Source organism: Pseudopodoces humilis, chromosome 4 (genome assembly GCF_049639895.1).
Source record: "Pseudopodoces humilis isolate 2021_Gansu_Grassland_sample_001 chromosome 4, ASM4963989v1, whole genome shotgun sequence".
NCBI classification, from domain to species: domain Eukaryota; kingdom Metazoa; phylum Chordata; class Aves; order Passeriformes; family Paridae; genus Pseudopodoces; species Pseudopodoces humilis.
The window spans coordinates 68898098-68922561 of record NC_142203.1 but is presented as its reverse complement, the minus strand read 5'-3'; the positions used below and the strand labels follow the sequence as shown (position 1 = coordinate 68922561).

The 24464-nt window shown below is 51.0% G+C and overlaps 1 protein-coding gene across 8 annotated transcripts in view; it reads left to right on the top strand.

Annotated features, from left to right (window-relative positions):
• Positions 1-24464, top strand: part of CNTFR (ciliary neurotrophic factor receptor) — a 202980-nt gene that overhangs the window by 97339 nt on the left and 81177 nt on the right. For all 8 annotated transcript variants that reach the window (XM_088054255.1, XM_088054257.1, XM_088054256.1 and 5 more), the window contains one exon: positions 20242-20323. In XM_088054255.1, the coding sequence (XP_087910381.1) occupies positions 20242-20323 (82 nt within the window). The remainder of the gene's footprint in view (positions 1-20241; positions 20324-24464) is intronic.

Below are 24464 nucleotides of genomic sequence, written 5' to 3'. Positions count from 1 at the left end.
GAGCAGAGCAGGTGTTGCTGATTCTCCTTCCTTACTGCTCTCACCCCAATGCTTCAAGCATGTCAGTGCAGTGGATTTCCCCATTAATAAACACTGAGATGACTCCCTGCCTGGGACAGCGACTGAGGCATATTCGACTTGAAACAGCATGTGCTCACTAGCTGTCCAAAAACTGATTTCAGGTGAGAGTAACTCCACACATATGCTGGAAAGAGCAGGCGCCTTCCTTTGATGACTCACATTCTTTCAGCATCTCATCCATGACCGCCCTGTGTTTGCTGGAAGGGGGTTTCACACAAAGTTTTTCTGTCCCAGGTTGGCTTGGCTTGGCTCTTCCCTGTGTGGGGGTGAGCCTGTGGCTGCACTGCTGGGGTCTGCTGCTCTGTTATTCATGGGTTATTATGTTGTTATTATTTATTATGATGGTATTTATGGGATGGGAAAGTGTATTTCCAAATGGAGAGTGGTGTCCTGGCTCCATGCTTTGTCACAGTGAGTGCGCAGAGCACTGTCAGAGCTGAATCCTGGCATCACCATGTTGCACCTTCTCTACAGTCCCTAAGGAACAATCACAGGAGAGGGTCCCAAGACATTCCCTTCCCTTCCTGGGAGGCTGGTTGTAGCATGTCACCATGTTGGAATTTAATTTAATGCCAGACTTTTAAAACTAATTATTTTAATTGGAAATGTTATGTCTTTCACCAATCCTCCCCGACCAAAGAAAGGGGCAGGGAGGATTGAGGAGCTGCTACTTTACTGAAGTCAGCTTGAATGGAGCAAAGCATGTTTTCCTGGAAGGAATGCATATCATGGAGGGTGCTTTGGAGCAGAGGAGGCCTGGAATGGAGTGGGCAGAGGCAGGGCTCCCATTTCTGGCTGGTGGTGCAGGCAGAAAGTGCTCACAGATGAGAGGTTCTGAATCAATGTGAAGCAAATATCCTGAAGAGCTAAGCTGAGGGGTCAGCTTGGAACTCAGACAATGTGAGAGATGGGCAACAAGGAAGAAACAAAGCTGTAAAGGGAATTAAATCCCTGCTCAGACTCCTGCAGCATGTTGGAGGACTTCTTGGAGATCAGTGGTACAGAGGAGCAGAGAACCTAAGCATGTTACAAGGACATTTGATCTTACCTTGAATCACTTTTAGCCTGGAAGCCTGGTACATGGAAAAAGGCAAAGATCTCATAGTTTAACATGCCATTATATGGTTGCTGTTGAGGGCGCTTTGAAAGGAGAAGAAACCACATTTGTGGTGTGAGAGGGATATCAGAGCTCCCATAGTCCACGTTCCTCATGGTGCCATATGAGTATCTTGTGGCTGCTCATGGGCATTCCCCTTGCAGGGACCTGTGAGGCTGTATGTATGATGGAGAGAGGAACCCCAGGATTTCTGGGGAGCACTGTTCCAGGGTATTGGCAGGTAGTATTCCGCAGTGATTTTTCTGGGTCACATGTCCTTCCTTTCCCACCCTCCCTCCACAGCTGGTGTTGAACAAATGCAGAGGAGGACATTTAATCCTTTTTTTGAGTAATTTCATAACCTAAGGCTAAAGGCTACAGATGAGCATGGCCTGTGGGGGACGGGGAACAGTTGAAGGCCCTGGTCAGTGTGACAGGAGCTGGTGTCAGTGCAGCAGCCGCCAGGCTGTTTTAAAGCAGAACCCTCTCTAGATAGCTTTTAAAAATATACGTGATATCTCACAAAAACATGGTTGAGGTGTGGACTCCAGCTGTGCACTTCAGAGATTTCCGATCTTTTGTTTCCCGTGCATGAACCCAACGCACTAATCTGCAATTTGGGTCTGACTCTGCTCTTTGCTCCAGCCGGTGGAGCTGTGCCGGGAAGTGGGACGCCACGTGTGACCCACAAGGGCTCGGCAGAGAGCAAGCCAGGAGCAGTGAGGGGGAAGGGGAGCAGGTTGGGCTTGATTTCTGTGGCTCAGTTTGCAGAATGCTGTCTTGTTGTGCAGAATGTTTCTGGGAGATGGGGCATCTCCTTGGATGCTCTTCTAAAGGCTGTGGATCCATGCATTAATCTGCTGCCCTCACCAGAGCAGCACAGTGTCAGGGCTCTCCTGGCCTGCACCCACAACCCAGTTCTCTGAGGAGGCATTGCTTGGAGTCTTGCTTTGGTGCAAAGATGTGCCCTGAAACTGCAGGCTTTGGGCAGCCTCCCCTGAGGGTGTAGCTGTCACTGGTATGAGCGCAAGCAGGCTCTGAATAGGGGCAGAGCTGGTGCAGAGCCCATTTTCCTTCTGCATCACGGAGGACCAGCAGGATGGGGGTACATCTCCAGGCCTTTTCTCTATTAGCATTGTCCTTAGCCCCTCCAGGATGGGCCCCAGGTGTCTTTGTCCTCCTGTGCACAGGAGCTCCATGGGCACTCCCGTGGCATCACTGGGGAGATTCACAAAACAGGATGAGGACCTGCAGCCCAACACAGGAGCAGCAGGATCCACGTCAAGCTGTCTGGAGCCAGGGTGTACCCAGGCAGCTGGGAACACAGGCCTCAAGAGTTTCTTTGGAAGAGGAAGCCACAGCCGTGCAACACAGGCAGGGCTGTTCCTTCAGCATTCTGTGAGCTGGGAGAAATTCCCTTTGGGAAGCGCAGATGCAGCCCTGCAGTCTTTCCCCCAACTTTCTTAATTTTGTCACTGACTCCCGCAACATGAGGGTTTCCCTCGTGCCACGAATGCTTGTTTTGCAGTGGAAGTGACATTTGTTTCCTGCAATGATGACACTTTGCCCTTCCAGAGCCAGCTGAATTCTTGCTAATCCTCCCTTCCCTCAATTCACACATTTTTTCTTCGTTCTGCTCCTAGACCACAGCACTTTGCTAAGCGTCACAGTCAGCAGCAGGTAATTTAAGCACACATCTGCTTGCAATCTGGGAGGAAGGAGAGAGGCAGTTTGTCTTTGTTAGAAGCCTGGCGGTCATGGCTCTCTGCTTACCTGGTGGCACGAAGACTTTTCTGTGGCTCCCTGGGGGCCAGGTGGGAACCAGGGGTCACCTAGGATGGGGACAGGGTGCCTGGCTCTGATCCCTTGCCTGAGAGTATTTTTGGACATGTCCAACCAGGGTTGATGTGCTGCATGGCCCAACTTGAGTGCTGTTATCTGCCAAATTTGGCTTCCTCATCTCTCTTCCCTTAGGTTCCCTCTTGTGACTGCTGGACTTTCAGCCTGCTGCAGTGAAGGCTTGCTGTCCTGCTGGCTGATGGCACCTGTGCTTGATAGACAGAGAAAGCCACTGGAGTCAGTGACCAGACCCATGCCCTTATTTCAGGAAAACTCTGAGGCTTTGGTCCCATCCGTATGGATGAGACAGGGAACGCTGAATTCACAGGAGGAGGTTGGAGATATTGCTGGGGGCGTGGGGGGCATTAAATAGCACAAGCCTGTAGGAAACTGAGGCTTGTCTCCTTTCAGTGCTTCAGGGCAAACTTATTTCAGCAAATCCTCCATCCCCTATTGCTATTCCCTCTTGGGTTTTCTCTCTCTGAATACACTGAGCTGCTTGGTTTATTTTTGGAGCCACCCACTCCCCACTGGCAGAGCAGACATGCCAGACCATTTATGTGTCAGAAAGGCTGAAGGTCTGGAAATCAGGAGGTAACTGCTGATTTTCCTGGGGAAATGAGGACATGTCCCTATGTTTTTCCAAGGAGCTGTAGGAGTGGAGCGGTGCTGAGATGCTACCATGAGAAATCTGGGCTGTGGAAGAATGTTGTAACCCTGAAACACTCCTCATGCACCCCTTGCAGCCCCCTCCTTTCCTGTTCCAGTCTCTGTGCCTAGTTTTTAAATGCACCAAAGTCTTTCTTCATGTTTTGCTAAGTTTAGAGTGCCTGCCTTTACTCTCGGTGTCCCAAAACAGCTGCTGAATGAAAGGCAATCTTTTTCTGATATTCAATACCGTAAGAAGGAGTGATTTGAAAATGTGTTGATTCCTTGGACTGTGGGAAAAAGACCTGTACTGCTGGCAAAACTGGGCTGAAAAGTAATGTGGGTTTTTTCAGGGTGGTGTTTTTTTTTTTCTTTTTTCAATAGGTTCATTGAAAAACAACTCATATTTCTTCATTGCTTTGAATTTTCCCTGGAGGATTCAAAAGGGCCAAATTGTATTTCTATACAGTTGTTTGCAGAGATGGCCGAATACAGTGGATTCGCACACAAGCCTCAGATTTGGCAGTATTGGGAAAAGGGGATCTGTGTAATGCCCCAAAGCATCTTTCTTACAGCCCACAAAAGACAGACATCCCAAGGGGAGTCCAATTCCAAAATTAGCTGAATTCACAGCCACATCAGTGGGGTGAAGTGGCCGGTGCTGGAGGAGCTGTGCTTCCTGGCTTTGCTTTGACACAGATGTTTTGTGTCACACTCAGGTCTGCTGGCAGCAGTGCTGGGGCTTTCCTCTCCCTGTGCCTTCAGGGCATCCATGAGGGAATTGCTGCCACCGTCAGGCTTTACCCTGCTGGCTAGGTGTGGGGTGAGAGGCTGATACCCAGGCTTGATCCAGATGCTGCACTGCCGGCTGTGCGTGGGCTTTCCTCCACCCAGAAAGCAGCCTCAGGTCCTCTAAAGATTGCATGTTTGAGATATGTGTAATATTAGTCCACGTAAATCACATCAAGCCCATAGTTTCCAGCACTGCTGGCTCGGGCTCTTGCAGACTGGCTCGCTGTCACTCAGCCACGGGCCGTCTAGGTTAGCCTAATGAGGAAGCCAGACTAAGATGAAATAATTAATGCAGCTGTAGGAGTCTTTGGGGAATTAGGGAGCTGGCCCAAATCTTCCTCCCCAACCAAAGCACTCCAGGCCTTTGTGAAGGTTCGGAAATTCTCCATTTCCACTGGGTGCTGAAGGTGGGTCTGTGGTCCTTCCAGTCCAGGATGCTCCCAGGAGCTCTCTGAATCAGCTGCGTAGGCATGGAGATCTGGACTGGCTTCAGGGCAGCAGCTGGGCTGGGACTGTGAGCAGGGAGCACTGTGGGGGGTCACGAGTGTTTTGGGAGGGTCGAACTTCCATGAGAGGAGTGAGGAGAATGGTGCCAGGCTCTGGAGGATGCTCTATGGTTGGGATGCTCTTGGCTCCGAGAGTGGGGAGATGAGCCAGAGACCTCTCACTCAGGGCTTTCCCCATTCCACCAGTGCAAATGGGCACTGACAAGAGGAGGCACCCACTCCTGCTGTGGTCCTGCTGCTCAGCACGAGCCCAAATTAAAGAAGGTTTATTTAGTAAACTCATTCCAGGATAAAGCTTTTGATTTATAGGCGCCCTGATAGCGCTCCAAGGAGAACTTGTACAACTTTAACTGCATTTTCTCAGCATCACACCAGCCCAATAAAAGAGAGTTCATATGCGCTGCACAAATTCTCACTTCCAATATAAAAAAGGTTTTATGAGACTGGAAGTCTCACTGGCTCTGCGGGGCCGGGTGTATTGGCGGATACTCCACATGACAGACCCTTGATTCTTCTTTGAGTTGTCAGACTTCAGTAGCATTTACAGCTATTTAGCTATCAAATTTTATGTGCAGCTCTGAGAGAAATGTGTCTTTTAAATACTGCTCTGTCTCATAAACAGCAGTCTGTTAAACCATGTCAATGGTACAAGCAGTTTGTGGAGTCCTACAATGCAATCGCCTACAGGTCCACTCATTACCTGAGCAGCAAAGTGCTGAACAACTCACAAAGTTAATTTCTTGAGCCAGTTGTCTTGGCTGGGGATCAGCTTGCCAAGCAAAACCTCTTAATAACCATGCTCCATCAGGTTCCCCCACATTCAGCTCATGTTCTAGGTAGAGTCTCACTTTCTCAGTGCTCACTCAGATAAGGATCTGGTGTTAGTCATCTGTACTATGGTTATATCAAGAAGCCATCAGCAAGTTCACATCCCTGATTTTTCAACCCGAAACTTTGAAGTTCAGGATCCTCTCCTTTCTACAGAAAGACCCTTTGGTCTTCTCTTTGGTCCTTCTCCTCAGAGAAGGAGCTGGAGGCAGGATATTTCTAGGGTGCTGTCCTTGACCTTGGCTGTAACAAAATCCCTTCACTGCCCCTTCAAACTTCCCCCTAGGACATCCCTTTCCTGTTGCTTTCCCCCTCTGTGCTTTTCCCAGCCATGGTCCAGGGGAACAGTATGTACATTACATCTCCACTCCATTTATTTGGTGACCCAAGCTGAGCCTTCTTGTGTCAGATGAGGAACAGAAGCTTTCTCACCCTTTTTGCCGATAGCACAATCACGCCAGCTCCAAAACTGGGATATAATTTATGGACTCTGAGCAACAGGTCGGAGCTGAGCCAGACATGAGCTTTCAGACTCTTTTATTTATTTATTTATTTATTTATTTAATATTATTATTTTAGTGTGAACTGGTAACTTTATGTATGTGTTTTTGAGCTTACGCCTCTTGGAAGGTGCAGACAGTGCAGAGAGCCCAGGCTTTGGGTGCCTTCATCCCAAGGCATGGGGTAACGAGCACTTGGATGTCTAATTGCTGCCGTGTGCTGCAGACTGGGAGGTTTGCTCTCCCATCACTGCTGTTTCTGTGTGCAATGAGCCAGGGGGACGGCGAGGAAAAATATATGTATATATATCTATGTGCGTGTGCAGCATGGTTATTTTCAAATAAGAAATTGCACCTGCAAAAATAGAAGCCAGGAAAAGGACTGGCAAGCAGCTTGGATCTGGGAGGCGCCATGCGTGCGGAGCAGAGATGGAGACGGCGTCTCAGAGTTCCTTTCCCATGCTCGCGACGCCTGATAGTTTTAGCGGACATTGCTTTTCCTCCCGCTTGCATTTCAATTAATCATCTGCTTGTCAGCGCTCTTCTCCCCAGCTGCCCTCCCCGCCAAGTCCCGGTGAGCGCTGCGCACACATGCAAAGCGCCCATGCACGCAGGCGGCGTGCTGACGGGCTTGGCCGCTCGTTAATCACTTGCTGGTGTCATGCGAGGCGGTCCCTGCAGAAGGAAGTTTGGAAAAGGGACAGACAGCCATCTCCTTGGTCTCCACTTCATCAATGGGGTTGAGCTGAGCATGGGATCTGGCCCTGACACACTGCAGTCCCATGGTCTCTGTTTGTGTCCATTCTCTACGTCCCGCTCCAGGTAGAGAGCTCGTCAGGTCTGTTCACCCAGATTTTGCTTTCCATTATTTGAAACAAGCACTAAGCAGGTCCATCCCCCTCAGAATTTGTGGAGGACCTCATTATATTTAATTTTAATTGACAATGGCATGCTCATCTGTCTAACCAGGTAAGAAATGGCCTGGGAAAACTCTAGTCCAGAATCCTGACCCAGGCAGGGTGAATACTGAGTGTGGACTAGTTTACTTTGCCTATTTGGGTTTTGAAAACCTCCAGCCTTAGGTCCTACAGCCTGTCTGAGTTCATCTTCCAGCAGGTGACTGTCATGAGACTGCCTTCCTACAGCCTGTCTGAGTTCATCTTCCAGCAGGTGACTGTCATGAGACTGCCTTCCTTATAGCAAGCCTGAACCTCTCCTGTTGCAGCTCTTGCAGCTCATGCCCATTTGTCTCTCATCTTCCCACCACAGGGGAAACAGCATGTCTCCATCATCTCAGTAATCTCTAGGTAGGTGCTGTCAGGTTGCTGTTCAATCTTTCCAAAACCATCACATTTACAGGCTGTGCAAGCCCTGTTTTCTCAACCTGTCTTCATCATCCCCATGTGACTCAGCCTCATCATCACCCTTCCTGGACTGGTTGGAGGTCAGCATTGCCAATCTTGTACCAGACCCCAAAACTGGGCACAGTGCTCGAGATGTGGTTTAAGGACTTTTTTTTTTTGCATTTAATTGTTTTTCCATGGTGAATCTTACAGACCCTGCCTAGGCATACACTTGGCATCAAATTTCCCCTTTCCCATTGGGAAAGCTTGCCAAAAAATATGAGAATTAATAAAGTCTGTGTGCACGCTAGTGTGCACACTTACTTAGGCATGATTCCTGTTTTGAAGATTCAGTAGATCCTTTTTTATTAATACTTTTCAGAAGTGTCTCTAAGAACAACAGTTTGAGTCTGCACAAAGGTGCTGCTGCGCTCAGAGACTCCTCTGCAACCCCAGCAGGAGCTGTGCCCTTTTCCTGAGCTGTCTTTGACTTCACTTCCACAGAGACAGTGGTATCAGATGGCTTCTTTTCCTATCCCCTCTCCTTGCCCAGAGTTTCTCCTAATTAGTGCTCTGATTTTTTTCTGCCAGGAAGAAGGTTTTTTTGGGGCCAGTCAGAATTGCTCCAGCAAGGCTGGTACACTCTGTGCTGGGAGGTGCTGGAGCTGTAGGGAGCAGATTGATAGGAATGAGGGGTGCAGCCAGAGCCAGAGAAAGGGAGCCAGCAGCACTGGGGGAGATGAGGCACCAAACAAGCCAGGGCAGTCATCCCCTTGCTGGTTCAGGCTCTACTCTGTGGCCACAGTGAGTATTTTTTGTCTTCCTGAGTTTTGCAGAAAGCATTAGCTAACGGATATACCCAGCGGTAAGTCCAGGATGAGCCAGCTTCACGTTCCCGGAGTGGGGAGCTGGGATGTGAACTGGAACTTCTTGCTGTGCCAGGGAAGTAGAAGTCAGGCTCCCACTCTCCATCCAGGCAGCGTCAGAACGGGCTCAAGCAACCGGAAAGCAGCAAAACCAGGGGCAGAAATCTGTTTCCCTGCATTTGCTGCTCATCTGTGGCTCTACCCTGTGGTGTGCACAGCCAGCTGATGAGTGTGAGCAGACCTGACTCTGGCTCAGTTTTTCCTTTGTTCTGCCATTGACAAATATTCAGGGATTGAAGTGAAATACTGTGCTTTTCTCTTCCAAAGGAAAAAAAAACACACACAAAAAAAAAACCAACAAAGAAACAAAAACAGAATGGAAGGAAAGGAGCCCCTTTTGCATGCTGCACGGGTGAACCCTCATCATCCTGTAGCAGGAGGCCAGCACACATGAATATTCCAGTGCAATATGCGCAAGTGATGAGCCCCATATGCAGGCCTTGGGAGAAATTAAATGTTTTCTACAGCATTTTCCAAAAAGCCTTTCTATCAAAGTGCTTGGTCAGAAGCCAAAAACGCCCCAGCTTTTGTGGCCCCAGCTGGTTGACACTTTTTTTATTATTTTATTTTTAAATATTGATGAATATTTTCTAATTAAAAAACAAGCCCTCCCCTACGCTGAGTCTTGCCCTAGTGGATGGAGCGGAGCCAGAGAGATTGCGAGGGGGGCTGGAGGCCACTGGGGACTCCATGGCTGCTCTTGGCTGGTGGTTTTCTCTTCCTTTGGTGCTGGAGCTTGCAGGAAGGGTCCTGAGACAAAAGGCACACGTGGTTCACATCTGCCCTGCCATGCCTGGTGGAAGGCAGCCTGCCAGGCAGGGGTGGCACCCTGGCTCCTGCCTGCTCCCTGGCCCCCGACAGAGGGGAGGAATGAGTGCAGGCTCCAGGCAGGAGAATTGAAGCACACCAGCCTCCTGGGGTCGAGATCACTGGGGTGCAGCTAGGCAAGGGGATTTCCAAGTCAAATTTGGTATTGCAAGGGCTGTTCTTCATGTCTTCCTGCTGCTTTGCCTGCAAAGGCGAGAAGGAGCAAAACCATGGTGTAATTTTAGGTGTGGGGGAGATTTTAGGGGTGGTTGCTGGAGAGAGAGGGAGCCTGAGGAGAGGCAGATGCACAGGAAGAGATTTGATGCTGGCATTTCTCTTGACCACAGGATCAAAAGTCCTGATAGTTTCAAGGCATGTGAACATGGTGCAGATTTGGAGAGGGACTGACCTATCAGGGGCATAAAAGAGAGATTGGCACTGGTTCTGTGGACTGGAAGGAGGGTCCAGAGAGAGCCTGGCTGGTGGGGTGATTGTGCAGGGAGTGTGGGGCCAAGCAGAAGTATCAAGCACTCCTCTGCTTACTCCTGGAGTCTGGTTGCATGGCCACCTCCAGACTCACAGCCCCTAGACTTGCCCTAGGATGAATAAAGACCTGGATCTGTGCTCATTGGATGTGAGTCTTCATGGCAGATCACAGAAAATGTGTCTTGCTGCAGGAATACTGGCAGCAGCTGCCCTCACCTCCAGCCTCCTTTGTGACAGCCACATGGCTTGAGAGTGGGAGCTCACTCAAAAGCTCAGGGGATGGGTAAAAAGGCTTCTGGGATCTGGCAAAGTGGGACTTCTCCCAGCTGAGTTGTTTTTTTCCTGTATGGCCATGTTGGCTTCAAACTTTTTCCAGTGTAGGTAGGGTGGAAGGTGATGGTATGTCCACCTTGGATGCTGTATCCCATAAAGAATAGGAAAGAGGAAAATAAGGAAGGGAGCTGAGCACTTTTACATTGCTAGATCAGTTCTTGGTACCAATGTATGCAACTTCCCTCCCTTGCAGGGCTGAAAACTAATTGGATTTTAATCCAACCTCTTCTTTATTGAGTATTCATTTAATTCTGCTGGCTTTGCATGGCAAAATCTTCCTCCAAGCATACATCTTCTTGGCTTTGTTTTCTGGAAAGAGTCAGAGGCCCAAATACAGTCTCACACCGTGCCTCACCTGCCAGTGGCAACACACCGTGATGCTGAGCTTGCCAGATCCATGTTTGGAGGGAATCCTCATTTCCAGAAGGGTGTTTTGTTTCCCCCATCACCACTGAGTGCACCACCCCACCCCAGTATGGGTCTCAGTAGACAATCACTCCATCCTCCTCTCTGCCCCACAGGAGCTGCTTCCCTAATGTCAGACAGGGAATACCCTAACAAACATGCTAATTTAAAAGCTGTTAAAGCCCAGGGGCAGTGGGAGGTCACAGTCAGCACAAACAGATGGTGTTTTTGTCCTTGACAATTAAACTTCCCCATAGTTTTGGGCGAGATACTTTCTTGACTTTTATTTCAGCACAGCTGCCTCCAGCCAGCTCTATTTCTCCCTCCTCATCCTCTGCTTGCCCTCATCAAACACCGTCTGTGAGGTCTGGAGCAGGATCCCAGGGAGGTCAAGGGTTGCCAGGGGTTTTCAGAGGGATCCTCAGCAGCCCCTTGGTCTCACCCCTGCTCTGTTGGCTCCAGGCTCTGGCAGCCAGAGCCCCTCAAAGAGGCAGCAGTTGGAGGCCAGGAGAGGAGAACCATCCTGGGGCTTTGGGGTGCCCCCAGCCCATTTCAGCAATGCTGCTTCTGCCTCTCATAGCTGTTTTTCCCCTTCCACCAGAGCAAAAACAGGTCAGTTCCTACCCACTGCTGTCCCTGGAGGGTGTTTGCAAGCTGAAGAGGGCAGGCACATCACCCCAGTCCCATTGCCAGCCTTAGGCTCAGTTCTGGGGCAGACCCCTGTGTCTACCAAAGAGGCTGCTGGCAGCAGAAAGCCCCTTGCCAGCATCACTGGAGCCAACATGTGCTGCTGTCACCGAAGGGTAGGATTACCTCCTCCCTTCAGTTCCACCCTTGTCACTTGTCATCAGGGCAATACGGAGAATCCACATGCCTCAGTTCTCCCCTTCAGCTGCCCACTTAAAAAACTGGGTGCACCCGTGACATGGACCCAGACCCCAGGAGGCTGCACAGGACATGCTGGGCACCTGTGAAACCACGTGGGGTGCGTGTGATGATGGAACTGGGTGAAGCAAGGACCAACAAACCCCATCTGTCTGCAGAACAGGCAGGATTCCTCTCCAGACTTCTTTCTCCTGCCCAGGTTTTGAGCAGTATTCTTGCAGTGAGGAAGGAGGCAGGGGGCAGCCCATATGCAGGTGGAGGATGAATGCCCTCACTGTCACATCTGTCCTGTCTGCCTGCAGTGGCCTGTGTCCCCACAGCAGCATGTGGGCCAGTGACCCAAGGTGGTGGTCCAAAGGCTTTAGTGGCAGTGGGGACATGGCACCTCCTGTGGAACCTGGACAGAGGAGGACAGCAAGCAGGGGCCAGTGGGGAGCACACAGTCCCCAGCATGCTGAGTCCCTGTCTGCAGCAGTGTTTGCTGCTCTCCCTGGGCCTTGGAAGCTGTCTGGCTTCTGTCTACCCCATCCTCCTGCCAGCTTGTACTGCAGGCATGGAGGAGAGATGAAGCAAAGCAACACAAGCCATAGTCACCATCCCTGGAGGTGTTTAAATATGTAAATATTTATGTATTATTTTACATAAATATGTAAATATGTCACTTAGGAACAGGGTTTAGTGATGGACTTGGCAGTGTTAGGTTTACAGTTGGACTTGAGAATGTCTTTGTCCAACCTAAATGATTGATTTTATGATTCCATGATGCTGAGGTGTCTGGGGAGGCAGCATCAGAGTCATTGGAGTGGCTTCCTCTGTGCCAACAGCTTAAAAAAAAAACAAACCCAAAAAAAAGCCAAGCTAAAATTAAAATGCCCAAGAAGCTCTGTACGACTGGGTGTTCCATCAGTTACTCTCCCAGTACTGCTAAGCCAATATCTTCTCCCCTCCTTGGACAAGACATCTGCCAAGATCTATTCCAGCGCTCCTCAGTCCAATCCTGCTCATGTCCGTGAGCCCCTGCAACACGACTTCAGGCTCTCATCCTCCTCTAACTCTCTCTCAGCAAGCTGGCAAAGAGCAAACCTGCCCTGCTTTTTGAGCAGCAATGCTGTTCCTCAGTCCTTGGATGCCTGTGTTGATTCAGGAATGAGCTGTAGCTCTCCCTGGCTTGGGGACATCACCACCAGGAGGTTTACTGGGTCCAAGCCAGTGTGGTCCTGCCTGCACTGGAGGAAAGGGGTCCTGCAGGGTGCCAGCAATCTGGTTGGGGTTGCCGCTGGCAGTTTTGCCCTGCTTGCCCCTGTGCTTCCAGAGCAGCACCGTGCTCTTTGCCTCACATAACCCCAGTGCCAGAGAGCTCAGACACAGTGCCCACAACTCTGTCCAGCTCCTTGCCTGAATGCTGCAGAGAACTGCCCTCCAGTGGAGCCAGACTGAGCTAGTTAGAGATGCAGTCTTCATGTTTCAAGCAAAATAAGGTTTCTGTGGAACCTGTGTCTGCAGGTGCTATTGAGGGGGATGCTAAAGCTGCTGTGGCCAGACATGCCCCAAAACCTCTCCTAGCAGTGACCATGGGAAACACTGTGCTCCTCTATGCCATGTCTTCTGTGTCGTGGGCATCCAGCAGATAGAAGAAGTCTGGACAAGCCCTGTCTGTCCTCCTTTTCCTCTTTGTTTTGCTCAGGATGGCACATGACTATGCCACAGTCTGGATTTTAGTACTAGGCTGCTTTTCTCTGCCCTGGAGCTTTGGATCTGAAGGGATGCTGGGTATTTCATAAAGCAGCCTTGCTACAGAGTGTCCCCAAGGCAGAAAACAGGGTTGTGAGCAAAATCCTTGGGGCACTGAAGGGTAATGCAGCCTCACAGACAAAAATAAGAAATGTTGCCAGCATTTGCCTGGAAAGCACAAACCAAACCTGGCATGAGACAGCAAGACCTTTCTTAAGTATTTGGAGTTGTTTGCTCAGTGTATGGGAGTTTGGTTTTGATTTTGTAGGGTTGTTTTGGTTTTGTTCCGCATCATTAATTTTCTGCTTTTGTGGGTGGAGGCTGGGAATCGAAGTTCCGAAAATCAGCGTGACACCAAGAGCTCCATCCCACAGTAACCACAGCGTGGAGGCTCAGAATGAGCAGGAACTGCTCCCAAATATGGCCATCTTAGGGGATTTCTCCAGCTTCCAGGGAGGAGCACTGGGAAGCACCTGAACCACATCTCATCTCTCTCCCTTCTCTGTCTGATCTCTTCTATCTGTCCCTGACATGGCACCATCTATGGAAAAACACTGCTCAAGACCTCATTTGAATGCAGACTCCAGATAAAAAGCACTGGTTGTGGCAATTTTTTAATAGAAGCAAAGATCCAATTGATTCCTGCAATCTCTCTCTGCAGGGAGCCGGGAAATGCTCAGTGCAGAGGAAAGTTGAGTAAAAAGAGAGGGAAATTGTCAGTCTGAGCTTTCCTGCATCTCAGAGGCTGCCTGGATGGGGCTTGTGTGTGGCAGCTTGGCTGAGCTTCCTGCCCTGGTGGCACTGGTTTCTCTGAGGAATAGTCCTGGGACAGTGCTGCTCCTCTGCCATGGGGATTCAAGCCCCTCCTGCCCTGCTGTTCTTCCTCACAGTGCCAGCGTTGAAGACGTGTGATGCTTATTAGTATGCTGTTCCTTGCACTGGCTTTTATCACTGCTGGAGCAGATGGCTGGTCTTGGACTGCTGCCCTCCACTTGAAGAAAAACTGGTTGGCATGGTGGGAGTTGTGAGGACAGGTATGGGCTGTGCATGTTCCTGAGCTCCCCCTTCATGGCTCCAAGTGGGAGCAAGGAGTGGGCACCAGCCAGCAGCTGCCTGTGCAGCAGCATTGCCCCTCAGTGGATGTGGCACTGGGGGCTGTTGCTGGGCAGGGTCACTGCAGAGATTCCCATTCCCACTGTCCCTGTACCATGCTCTCCTGACATTGTGCTCCTGCCTGTCCTCGGGCCTCTGAGGGATCACAGCACCCCAGTGTGTCCCAGGGTGGACTGCAGTGTCCTGATGCTTTGGGGCACCAATTTGAAGAGCTGCAAGGTGTGGTTTGAGAGAACCCCACCTTGCTCCTGGAGCAGGAATCCCCCAGCCCCTGGAGCTGCAGGGTGACAACCTTGCCCCCAGGACTCTCAGGACCCTGCTGGTCTTTCTACAGCTCCCTGACCCAGGGAGAGCATGTCACCATGATCACAGAAGCAAGAAATTACCTGTCCTGGGAGCCAACTTGCCAGTCTGGGAGACTCTCAAGCAGCCTGAGCCTTTTCATGGGTTGTTCTTCCCTAGACCATCCCAGCTATCCCTGGAGCTCCTAAACTCTGCATTACCCTCTGAAAAGTAGCTCTGATTTAATCTGGGCTGATGCTTCCTCCCAAAGAGCCGCTTTCTTCAGCCCCATGGATATGGGGAGCAGCTTTGGTCATTACTTTTCACACTGGGACACCTTGCCAGTGGCATCCAGGGAAGATGGGGAAACCTTCAGTGTGTGTATGTTGGAACCAAGAGCTCTGCAAGTCCACAGCTGCCTTCAGGGGCACACCTTCAGCAAGAGCAGCTGGGACATTTTGTGAGGACCATCCTTCCACCATTTGCCCATCTCTTAGACCACAAGGGCAGGAGGGTCTGCACTGCCTTCCAGCGATCCAGCAGTGCTCACTGGGATGGCAGAGTGATGAAGCAGCTCTACTGTGGGGTGCTCCTTCCTCCAGGATATTCTCTTCCTTGGGGTCTTTGTTTCATTAGCAGAAAGGGAGGAGGTGAAGGGAGGAAAGTCACAGTCCATTAGAGCCAGGAGTAAATTTATTTCAGCTGGCCACAGTCATCCCTGTGACACTCATGGTCCAGGGGGGCAGTGCTAATTGCTCTATTGACAGTGGGGGTTTAAATTAGATTTAAGAAAGCTTTTCAAGCAGTGGGGATTCTGTCTCTGCAGATAAGGCTTTCTGATAGCACATATGAAGGAGATTAAAAAGTCACTCTTTTCTTGCTTCCTCTTAGGCAGCAAAGAGGAGTTTAGTGCTGACAGGGCACTGTAAGGCCAGAAGGCTTTAGGGCTGTTAGCAAGTGTCTGACATTAAGTGACAGCTATGTTTTTCTGTCTGTTCTCTCGCTTTGCTGCCAGGGATGATCTGAAAGGAGCAGACAGCACTCAGTGTCTTCACGTGCCCAAGCACTGCTGCCCACATGCGGTGCAATCCCTGGGAACCTGGGGCTGGAGGGTGTCTTGCCCACTTTGGTGCTTCATTGTTCGTACCAGCATCACACTCTACTCTTGGGGAGAGATGGCATCCCGCTGGAGGCACGCTGGATCCCTGGGGCTGGGGGAAGCTGTGTGAGCATCTCTGGCAAAGGGCTAGGCTGAGGAACTGAGAGTGGCTTTGGTAAGGATGTTGTTTCTCCTTCAGAAACGCTGGGGCCCAGGAGGTGCCTGCTGTGGGTGCAGGGGCACTGTGATGTCTGCAGTTGGCATCTGCCCTACAGGCGTAGTACCACACCTCAGGAAGAGGCAGACTGTGACCTGGCCTGCAGGACAGGTGGGCTGCAGTGCCTGCAGTCAGCATCTGCACTCCAGGTGTTTGGTACCACCTTACAGACAGCACCTGTGGTGCAGGTGTGCGGTACCACCTACACTTGGCATCTGCAGTACAGGTGGAAGCTCACCATGTGCCATTGGTGTTGGCAGTACAGGCGAACTGCAGCTGCTACAGCCCATGTCTGCAGCACAGGTTGTACCACAGCCTGTACCTGCAGCACAGGTTGTACCACAGCCTGTACCTGCAGCACAGGTTGTACCACAGCCTGTACCTGCAGCACAGGTTGTACCACAGCCTGTTCCTGCAGCACAGGTTGTACCACAGCCTGTACCTGCAGCACAGGTTGTACCACAGCCTGTACCTGCAGCACAGGTTGTACCACAGCCTGTTCCTGCAGCACAGGTTGTACCACAGCCTGTACCTGCAGCACATGTTGTACCACAGCCTGTACCTGCAGCACAGGTTGTACCACAGCACAGACATCCCTGTGGGCAGCGCAGTCACACTGGTGCTTGCTGTGGGCGCCTGCAGGACAGGTGCCGCAAAGCTCCTTTGGAAGGCTCAGGGCAAAGCTGAAGGGGAAGGAAATGACTAAACAGAGTTTGTTTTACCCCAGTTCACCACCCCAGAGCCAGACCCCTAACAGCACCTAGTGGGTAATTGTCTGATGGAAGACTTCGTCATGGAAACACTGGGTTTTGAAACTACCACTTTTATTTTGAGGCAGCCAAACACTTCTAGGGATTCATTTATTTATTTGTTTGTTTATGTGTTTGTTTATTTATTTATTTATTTATTTATTTCTCGTTTCTCAGAGAAGCCTGTGGCAGGTGAGAGTTGTGGTGGGAGACTGGGCTGCAGTCCACATCCCTCACTAGCCAGCGACAGCCCTGCCCTGGAGCTGCTGTTTCCAGGTGCCAGTTGGTACTCCACTGCTAAAGCTTTGTAGATAATACTAAGGGAGAGCTGAAAGGAATCCATCCCTTTGCCAACTCAAAAGAGCACACTGGGACTGTTAAGCAGAAAGTGGTATCCTACTTTTTGCCTGGATACACAATCCCTTTCACTCCTGCTGTTCCCCCCCAGGGCTGTGCTCACCCCATCACACCACAACAGCTAATGTCACATTGCTGTGCCCCTTCAGTCCTGATCCAGCTCAGGGAACACACGCCTGGAAACATGTTTGGTTAGACTGAGAGCTGCTGGAGGGGGCCTTACTCATGTCTGTGTTGAGTTGCCTTCTGCTAAGACTGACCATGCCTGACACCCTCACTCTCCTTAGTGTAGAGGACAAGGCAGAGAAAGATCAACCCTTTGCTCTTTATCAAACAGGAAGCTGGGGACAGGGAGGATGGCTCCAGAGCTGCTGGTCCACCACTTCATATGTTCCCTCTCCCCTTTCCTCCTCCTTTCTTCGCTACCTCCAAGAAATTATTCATTACAGGGACAAAATCTACCTTTTGCACAGATGATTGAGTTTCACACTGTGGGCTTTGCTGTGTAATAAATGTGGTTCCCCTCCACCACCTGTAAACTGTTCCCTGCTGGCAGAAGGACAGAGCTCAGGAACCTGTACACCTGGTGAGCTGCTGCTCACTGACCTGTACACCTGGATGCTGAGGATCTGGCTTTTGCTAGAGAAACAGATAAGCGAGCAATACAGCAATGGAAATTTGCACTGGAAGCATCTGCAGAAATTATGAAGGCTTTGTTATATGCTTAGGGGAAAAAAAAATCAACATGGCTTTGAGCAAAACAGTCAAACAAAGCAAATACTGCATGGAAAATTGCAATTCAAGTGAGAAAAAGTCGGTTTTCTGGCTAGATTTTTTTGTCCTAAAATAGCTCCACTCCTGCCACAGGGCTCATCTCTACGAAGAAATGAGGTTTTCCAGGGTGAGAGCAGCTGAGTGGTGAATTCTCTGTGCTGTCTCTGGAAGCCTCTGCCTGTATCCTGGCCATGCCACAGAGTCCTCAGGGATCTTATCTGGGTCCCTCTGCTCCCTCTTACTCCATCTTTATCCCTTGAGACTGTCAGTGCTTTGGGACAGGAACCATTTCTTGCTGCATAACTCTGTCTGTTTTGATGCTGGCCTAGGCACACAGACAGGAGCACCAGCAATTATTTTAAGAGCTGATGAGATGAGGAAGGAGCAGCAGGGGGCGGGCAGCAGGTGGCTTTGTTCCCTGGCAGGGCTGGGAGGTAGAGCATGATGCTGGTGATGATATTTACACTGAGCCAAGCCTAAGGCTACATCAGGAAGATCTCACACTTTTCAAAGAGCAGGCTGATTGCTGGCGGGGTCATGTCTTGCCTCCTGTCATTGCTGCTGTCCCCAGAAATGGGGTGGCTGCACTAGCTGGAGATACCTGGATTGTGGTGAAGGGAGGCTCTGGCCCCTGGTTCTTTGCCTGCTTTGATTCCTGGTGCCACCCATCACCTCCCAGGGCTGTAGGAAGGGAATATTCTGTCGAAAGTGAATTTGAGTGTAAATAGGGAGAGCCGGCTCCTGGGTTTCAGGTGCTGCTCAGGGCCTCACATGCCAGCAGTGCCCCAGGAGGTGGCACTGCCACCTGCCTCAGGGTGCCTCAGGTTCCAGCTGTCACCCACTCCCTGAGCTGCCACTCGTGACGGCAGGTGGAGCACAGGCAGGGTGGCAGTCTGGGAGCCGTGCTGTGGGCACGGAGAGGACACATGGAAAAGGCAGTGAAGAGCAGGCAGGAGAGAAGCAGGAGGGAAGAAGGAGTGATAAGGACGTTGTAATTAGCATTAGCACTCCTCATCCAGAGCTTTCAGAGGAAGGTCACCTTCAATATCTCTCTTCTACAGCCGAGGAAACTGAGGCACAGGGGAGGCAGTTAGAGTGATTTGTTCAAGGTGACCCGTGAGGGCTAGCAGTTGGGTCTGGGGCTTGCATGTCTTCAGCACCAGCACACTGGGAATGGCTCTTGACACCAGCCTTTCTTGCCCAATCCCAGCAAAGAAAGATCAGTAGTAAAGGGCATGGATCCCTTCTCTGCCTGTCTCCAGGGTTGTCTTCTTCAGACCCACTGTCTCCCCCAGCATCCCTGCCCCTGAGAGACATTTGAGATCAGGCTGGTCCAGCTGCACCCAGAATCTGCTCATGAAATCCCACCCAGCTGCTCTTGCCTTCCCCTCCAGCCCTGCAAAGGCTTGCTGTGAACCCGAGGCCATCTGGGCTCCTGCAACAGTCATGTTGGGTAATGGAATATGTTTTGCTGGATTTTTTTTCTCTCACCAATAGAGCTCCCCCTTTATTTAAGTTTAAATGGATGCCATCTGGCTAATGAGCCCATACTCATGTTCTAGATTAAAAGGCAATCCTGTGCACGTTACCGATATGACACTGGAGATTAGAGAGGCTTAAATGGTTTTGAAGGTGCAATTTGCTTTTCATGCATGGTGCTATTTACCTCCTGGTGGGTGGGCCGGCATTCCCATTGCTGTCCCCAGCAGCTCCCTCCTGGCTCTAGTCTCCTCTGCCAGCCCTGGCTGCAAGAAAATGAGAGCTTAGGCATCTCCAGCCTGGCAGGGCTGTGCAAGGTATCCTTGTAGTTGTTGCTGCCATTTGTGCACTCCTGGGGGTGCTTTTTGGTGTGGACAGGATGTCTTCATCACCTGCTTTCTTAGCTGTCATCCCCTCCTCACCTCCCCACACCACAGCATCCCCTGAGACAAGGCCTGTAGCCAGAACAGAGAAGCCTCTGCCCCTCTTTCAGCCCAGAGAAGTGGGGGACAACTGTGGGTCATCAAGATATTGATGGCAGGTGGCTGAGGCCGAGGTCTGTGCTGAGATCAACATCTTGCACATTCTAAGTACCAACTGCAGCTGTGAGCTATCTGGTTGTGCTCCCATCTCCTCAAAACCCCTCTGCAACCTATTTGCAGGTACTGTTGGCTCCTAGGATGGTCTACCAAGGACAGCCTGGCATCAGGGGTTGGTTTTCCAAAGAAAAATGTTGAAAATGAGATGGGGAAAATAGAGCGTTTGTGCAAGGTGTATCATCACCTCCAGACGCCTCCCATGTAAGGTGATGAAGTGTGTGCCAGCAAAATGCCTGATTTTGCAGTGAATTTCCCTTTGGCTGAGATGGAGTTGGTTTTACAGTCATCTCCTTGCAGTCCCATCACTGGGGGCTCTCAGCACTGGGGGCAAACCCTGACTGCTCCTGCCTGTGTTTGCTTCCACAGATGGCTAACCCTGTCCGGTCAGCCTGCTGCGTGGTGCTCGCCGCGGTGGTGGTGGTGTACGCCCAGAGGCACAGCCAGCAGGGTGAGTCCTTCACACCTCCCAGGCCCTGGGGGTCCTGAAAAACGGGAATGCTGCTCCTCCAGCCTCTCTCCTGGGGGAATCTGGGTGCACCCACCAGGTGTGCCTGATATTATTACTGTGCATGTTATCGCTTCTCTCCATGACAAGTGTCCCCTCCAGCCCATCACTGTGGGATTTGGGCATCCTGCATCTGTGTCTGCTGATGCTCCTTACCCTGCCCACAGCTCTCCGTGTCCCTATTGCTTTGGAGCCCTTTGCCCACTCATTTGTGGATGCTGCCCCATGCAGCCCACCCACAAAGGGATGAGGAGTTGGGAGGAAGCATCAGCCTGACAGCTCCTAGCTCCAGTCACCTCTGACAGTTCCATAACCCATGATAATGATGGATGATGCTTTATCCTGCTCTCACCTCCTTGGGGTGACTTAGTCCTCATTGCCACCACACATCTGGCACACCACTAGCTCACACCTCTTCAGGTTGGCAGAGGATTCAGTGCTTATTTTAGTGGTGGCTTTAGAGAGATTCCATTTGAGAGTCACTGGTGGCATTGGGAGCTGGAGGAGCCCCACATGATAATGGGTCTAGGCAGGAGCAAGAAGGTTATGAGGGGTGGTTGGGTCTTGGTGTGGAATCCAGCTCTGTGAAAACAGGACAAAATGGGGAACCTCCAGAATTCACTGCTTTTCCTGGCAGCCTGTCTGTAGTTGCTTTTAGAGGATCTTAGAGGGGAATTTTGCTGATTAACTCCACTAAAGACATCTATGCATCCTTGGGCTCTGTGAAATTGAGGAGCTGAGACAGAGTGCTCCACTGAGCTGTCCTAAATCCATTTGGGTGAGTTTACATAGTCACAAGCTTCCAGGCTGAACACAAAGCAGCCAGGGTATGGCAGCACATCTGCGTTGCATGGGGACAGCCACTCTGGACATGGAAGGAACTTGCTGGCTGGTTCCAATGCCTTCCCAGAGTGCCTGCTCAAAGCATTTGGATGCTGAGCTGTATGCTGCTTGTGGTGGTGTGATGCTTCTTGCAGAGAAGCAAAGCTGCTCACTCCTGTTGTGCTTGCAGGACCACTGCCTGGGCAGCTTTAGGGGACCTGGCAACAGGAGTACCAGAGCATCCTTTGGATGCACCATGCTGCTTCGTGCTGTGGTGTAGGAATACAGAACACAGAAATGCCAGGTACTTCAGGGTTGCACACACTTGAATTTTGTTGCCTAGACAGGAACAAATGCTGCATCTCACCAGTGACATTTTGCCACTGACAACTGGTGCAGAGCTGCAGTGACTGTCACCTTCTGCTCTGTGAGGTACCAGGATTCAGGGTTTTGGCAGCATAGCTTCCCATGTCCTCCTGTCCCTCCTGTTTCCCTTGCCTGCCTAAGTCTGGGAGGGAGATGTCTGGGACATCAGCTCAAAACTGAAGCTGCTGAGGCCTGTGTGCATCAACAAGTGCCTGAATGGGGTGTGAGAAGTGATGCAGGGCTCCTCCCATCTGAATTAGAAAAGAGATCGCAGGACACCATCAGGACTGTCCTCAGTCTGTTCCCCAGAAGCACTGCATGTCCCTCCTGGGCACCTCTCTGAAACACCAAGGAATGCTCTGGGATTTTGGAGATACTTTGGAACAGCAGGTCTCCCACCCACCCACCGTGCCCAGCTTGGAGAGGCTGAGCACAGGCAGGTCAACACTGGAGACCCCAAGCTTGTGCTCTGTGCCCCCCACCCAGAGCTCTCCCCCTGCCCTGCTGCAGCCTCTCCTCACCAGCCAACCCCAGGGCTCATCCCCCTCCAGCCAGGCACTCGGGCTGGAAAAGCACAGCAGGAATGGGGTGGGAGGATGGATTAATCCCACGGGTGGCAGGGACCCATGGAGTGGGGGGAAGATGCTGGCACGGAGTCCATTTATCATGCACTTGAGGCACGTTGGACTTTAATAGCTCATGAAGCACTTTAAGAGATGCATTAGCACTGAATACTTGAGTGAGGAGGATGTGACAAGCTGTTAAGTGAGCATGAGCACAGCGGAGGGAGCCTGGCCACCCTCTCCTGGCTCTCATATGCACCCCAGTGATTTCTGGAGGTCCTGCAAAGTGCCACATGAATTATATAAAAGCAGCATCAGGCTTGGTGAAGGTGAGATATTAACCCCTCTGCTGCTCACCTTTAGTCCTTCTCCTTGGAGCTGGCAGAGCACAGGGTGCATCTGCCTGGCATGTGGAAGCCTGAGATGATCCCCAGTGTTGGGGGGAGGGAGGGATTTGGGGTTCCTGTGACCTCTGGGGTCACAGAGCTCCCTTGCTCTGCATCCCTGGCAGGTTGCTCAGGTTTCACCTCCACCACACAGCTGGGGACTGCAGCTTCCCACGAGGGTGGGCACTGGGTGGTGGGAGACCAGAGACCTCCGGCAGGGCAGCCCCAGGGGGATGCTGGGAGGTTGGCACTAATGTTCTGGCTCTGGCAGTGGGTTTGGGGTGTCCTGCTGCAGGGAAGGGCAGAGGGGCAGTGAAAGAGGGTGTCCAGCACTGTCATCTCCAGTGCATGAATAAGCAGCTTTGGATGGGGCTGCCAGATTGGGCCAGCCTGCCTGCAGAGATGGGCATTGTCCTGGACAGCCACAGGGCTGTCCTCATCTGCAGAGATCCAGCTGGCATGGAGGGATGGACAGGAGCTGCAGGAAGAGTGGGAGAGCACAGAGTAGGCAGTGCAGCCTGAGGACAAGCTGAAGACCTGGGAGAGAAGGGGAGAGCCTTGTGCCCTCCACAAAGAATCACGGAATGGTTTAGATTGGAAGGGACTTCAAGATCATCAAACTCCAGTCCTCCTGCCTTGGACAGCAACACCTTCACTAGACCAGTCTGTATAAAGCCCCATCCAGTCTGCCCATGAACTCTTCCAGGGATGGGACATCCACAGCTTCTCTGTGCAACCTTCACTGGTGCCTCACCATCGTCACAGTGGATGATTTACTCCTGATATTTAATCTCAACCTCTTTCAACTTAAAGCTCTCTTTCAGTTTAAAGCCATTACCCCTTGTCCTGTCACTGCATGTCCTTGTGAGGAGTCCTTCCTCAGGTCTCTTGTAGCGATGTGATGCTGTCTGCTGTGAGACTCACACCTTTGGTTGTCCAAGGCCTCCACTGTGTGAGTGCAGAGCTGGTGGGGGTCCCTGCAGTGCAGAGACCTCCTCCCTAGCAGGGCCTTGGTGCCTTCAAAAGTCTGGGAGAGGTCACAGCACAAGCTTTGGGGTTTAGCCCAAGCTCTTATGTGGGAAGTGTGTACATGGTGGAGATGCCTAATCACATGTCAGGCTACAAAGTGCACATACATGGGTGATTTCAGGTTTTTGTACTGTTTTTGAGTGCTGTGACTGCCTCTCACTGGACTTAGCTGTTCTTATTAAACCAAATGCCTGCAGCAGTCCTGAAAAGAGGGAGCTCTGCTTCCCCAGTCTCCTGCTGTGACCAAGGTGTCTTCCCCATCCATCAGCTCTGCCAGAGCTATGTCCATATCTGTCCCACATTCAGATTTCTTTGCTTTTAAAAGACGAGTAATTCTGCTTTATTGATCCTCACCTTGCTGAATTAACTCGTGTTTAAACAATAATTATGTTTTCACCCAGGAGAGGAGACAAAGAGATAAAAGGCTCTGGAAATGAATGCACTTCAGATGCCACATGCCGGGGTTAATTTATTGATAGGCGCAGAAGCTCCCATCTCCTCTCTTCCTCATCAACAACAAGCAATTAGCCCCCATCATTCCTCAGCTGAGGAAAAGAGAGATTTTGTTTCATTACTCTCCCCTCTTTCTTGCTCTCTTAAGCCCTGACGCTAATCTTTTGCAGTCAGTTCTGCTGCAAAGCCTCCCAGGGGCTCCAGTTTGTACATGCCTCGTTAGAAATGCTGCTGCAAAGACAAAGCCTGGACTAGTAAACAGCCTTCAAAATGCACAGCAAAGCCATGCAAATTGGCTTTTCAAAGGGAAACCAGCTTTAGATAGGAAAACTTCTCTTCCCTTCTAGAATTGCCCAACCTTGTCCTTGTTGCATTTTTTGGCTGACAGGGATGTGACCAGCTCTTTCTGGACTCTGCTTCCTCCAAGTAAGCCAGACCATGCCAGGAATGCCATCATGCTTAAAA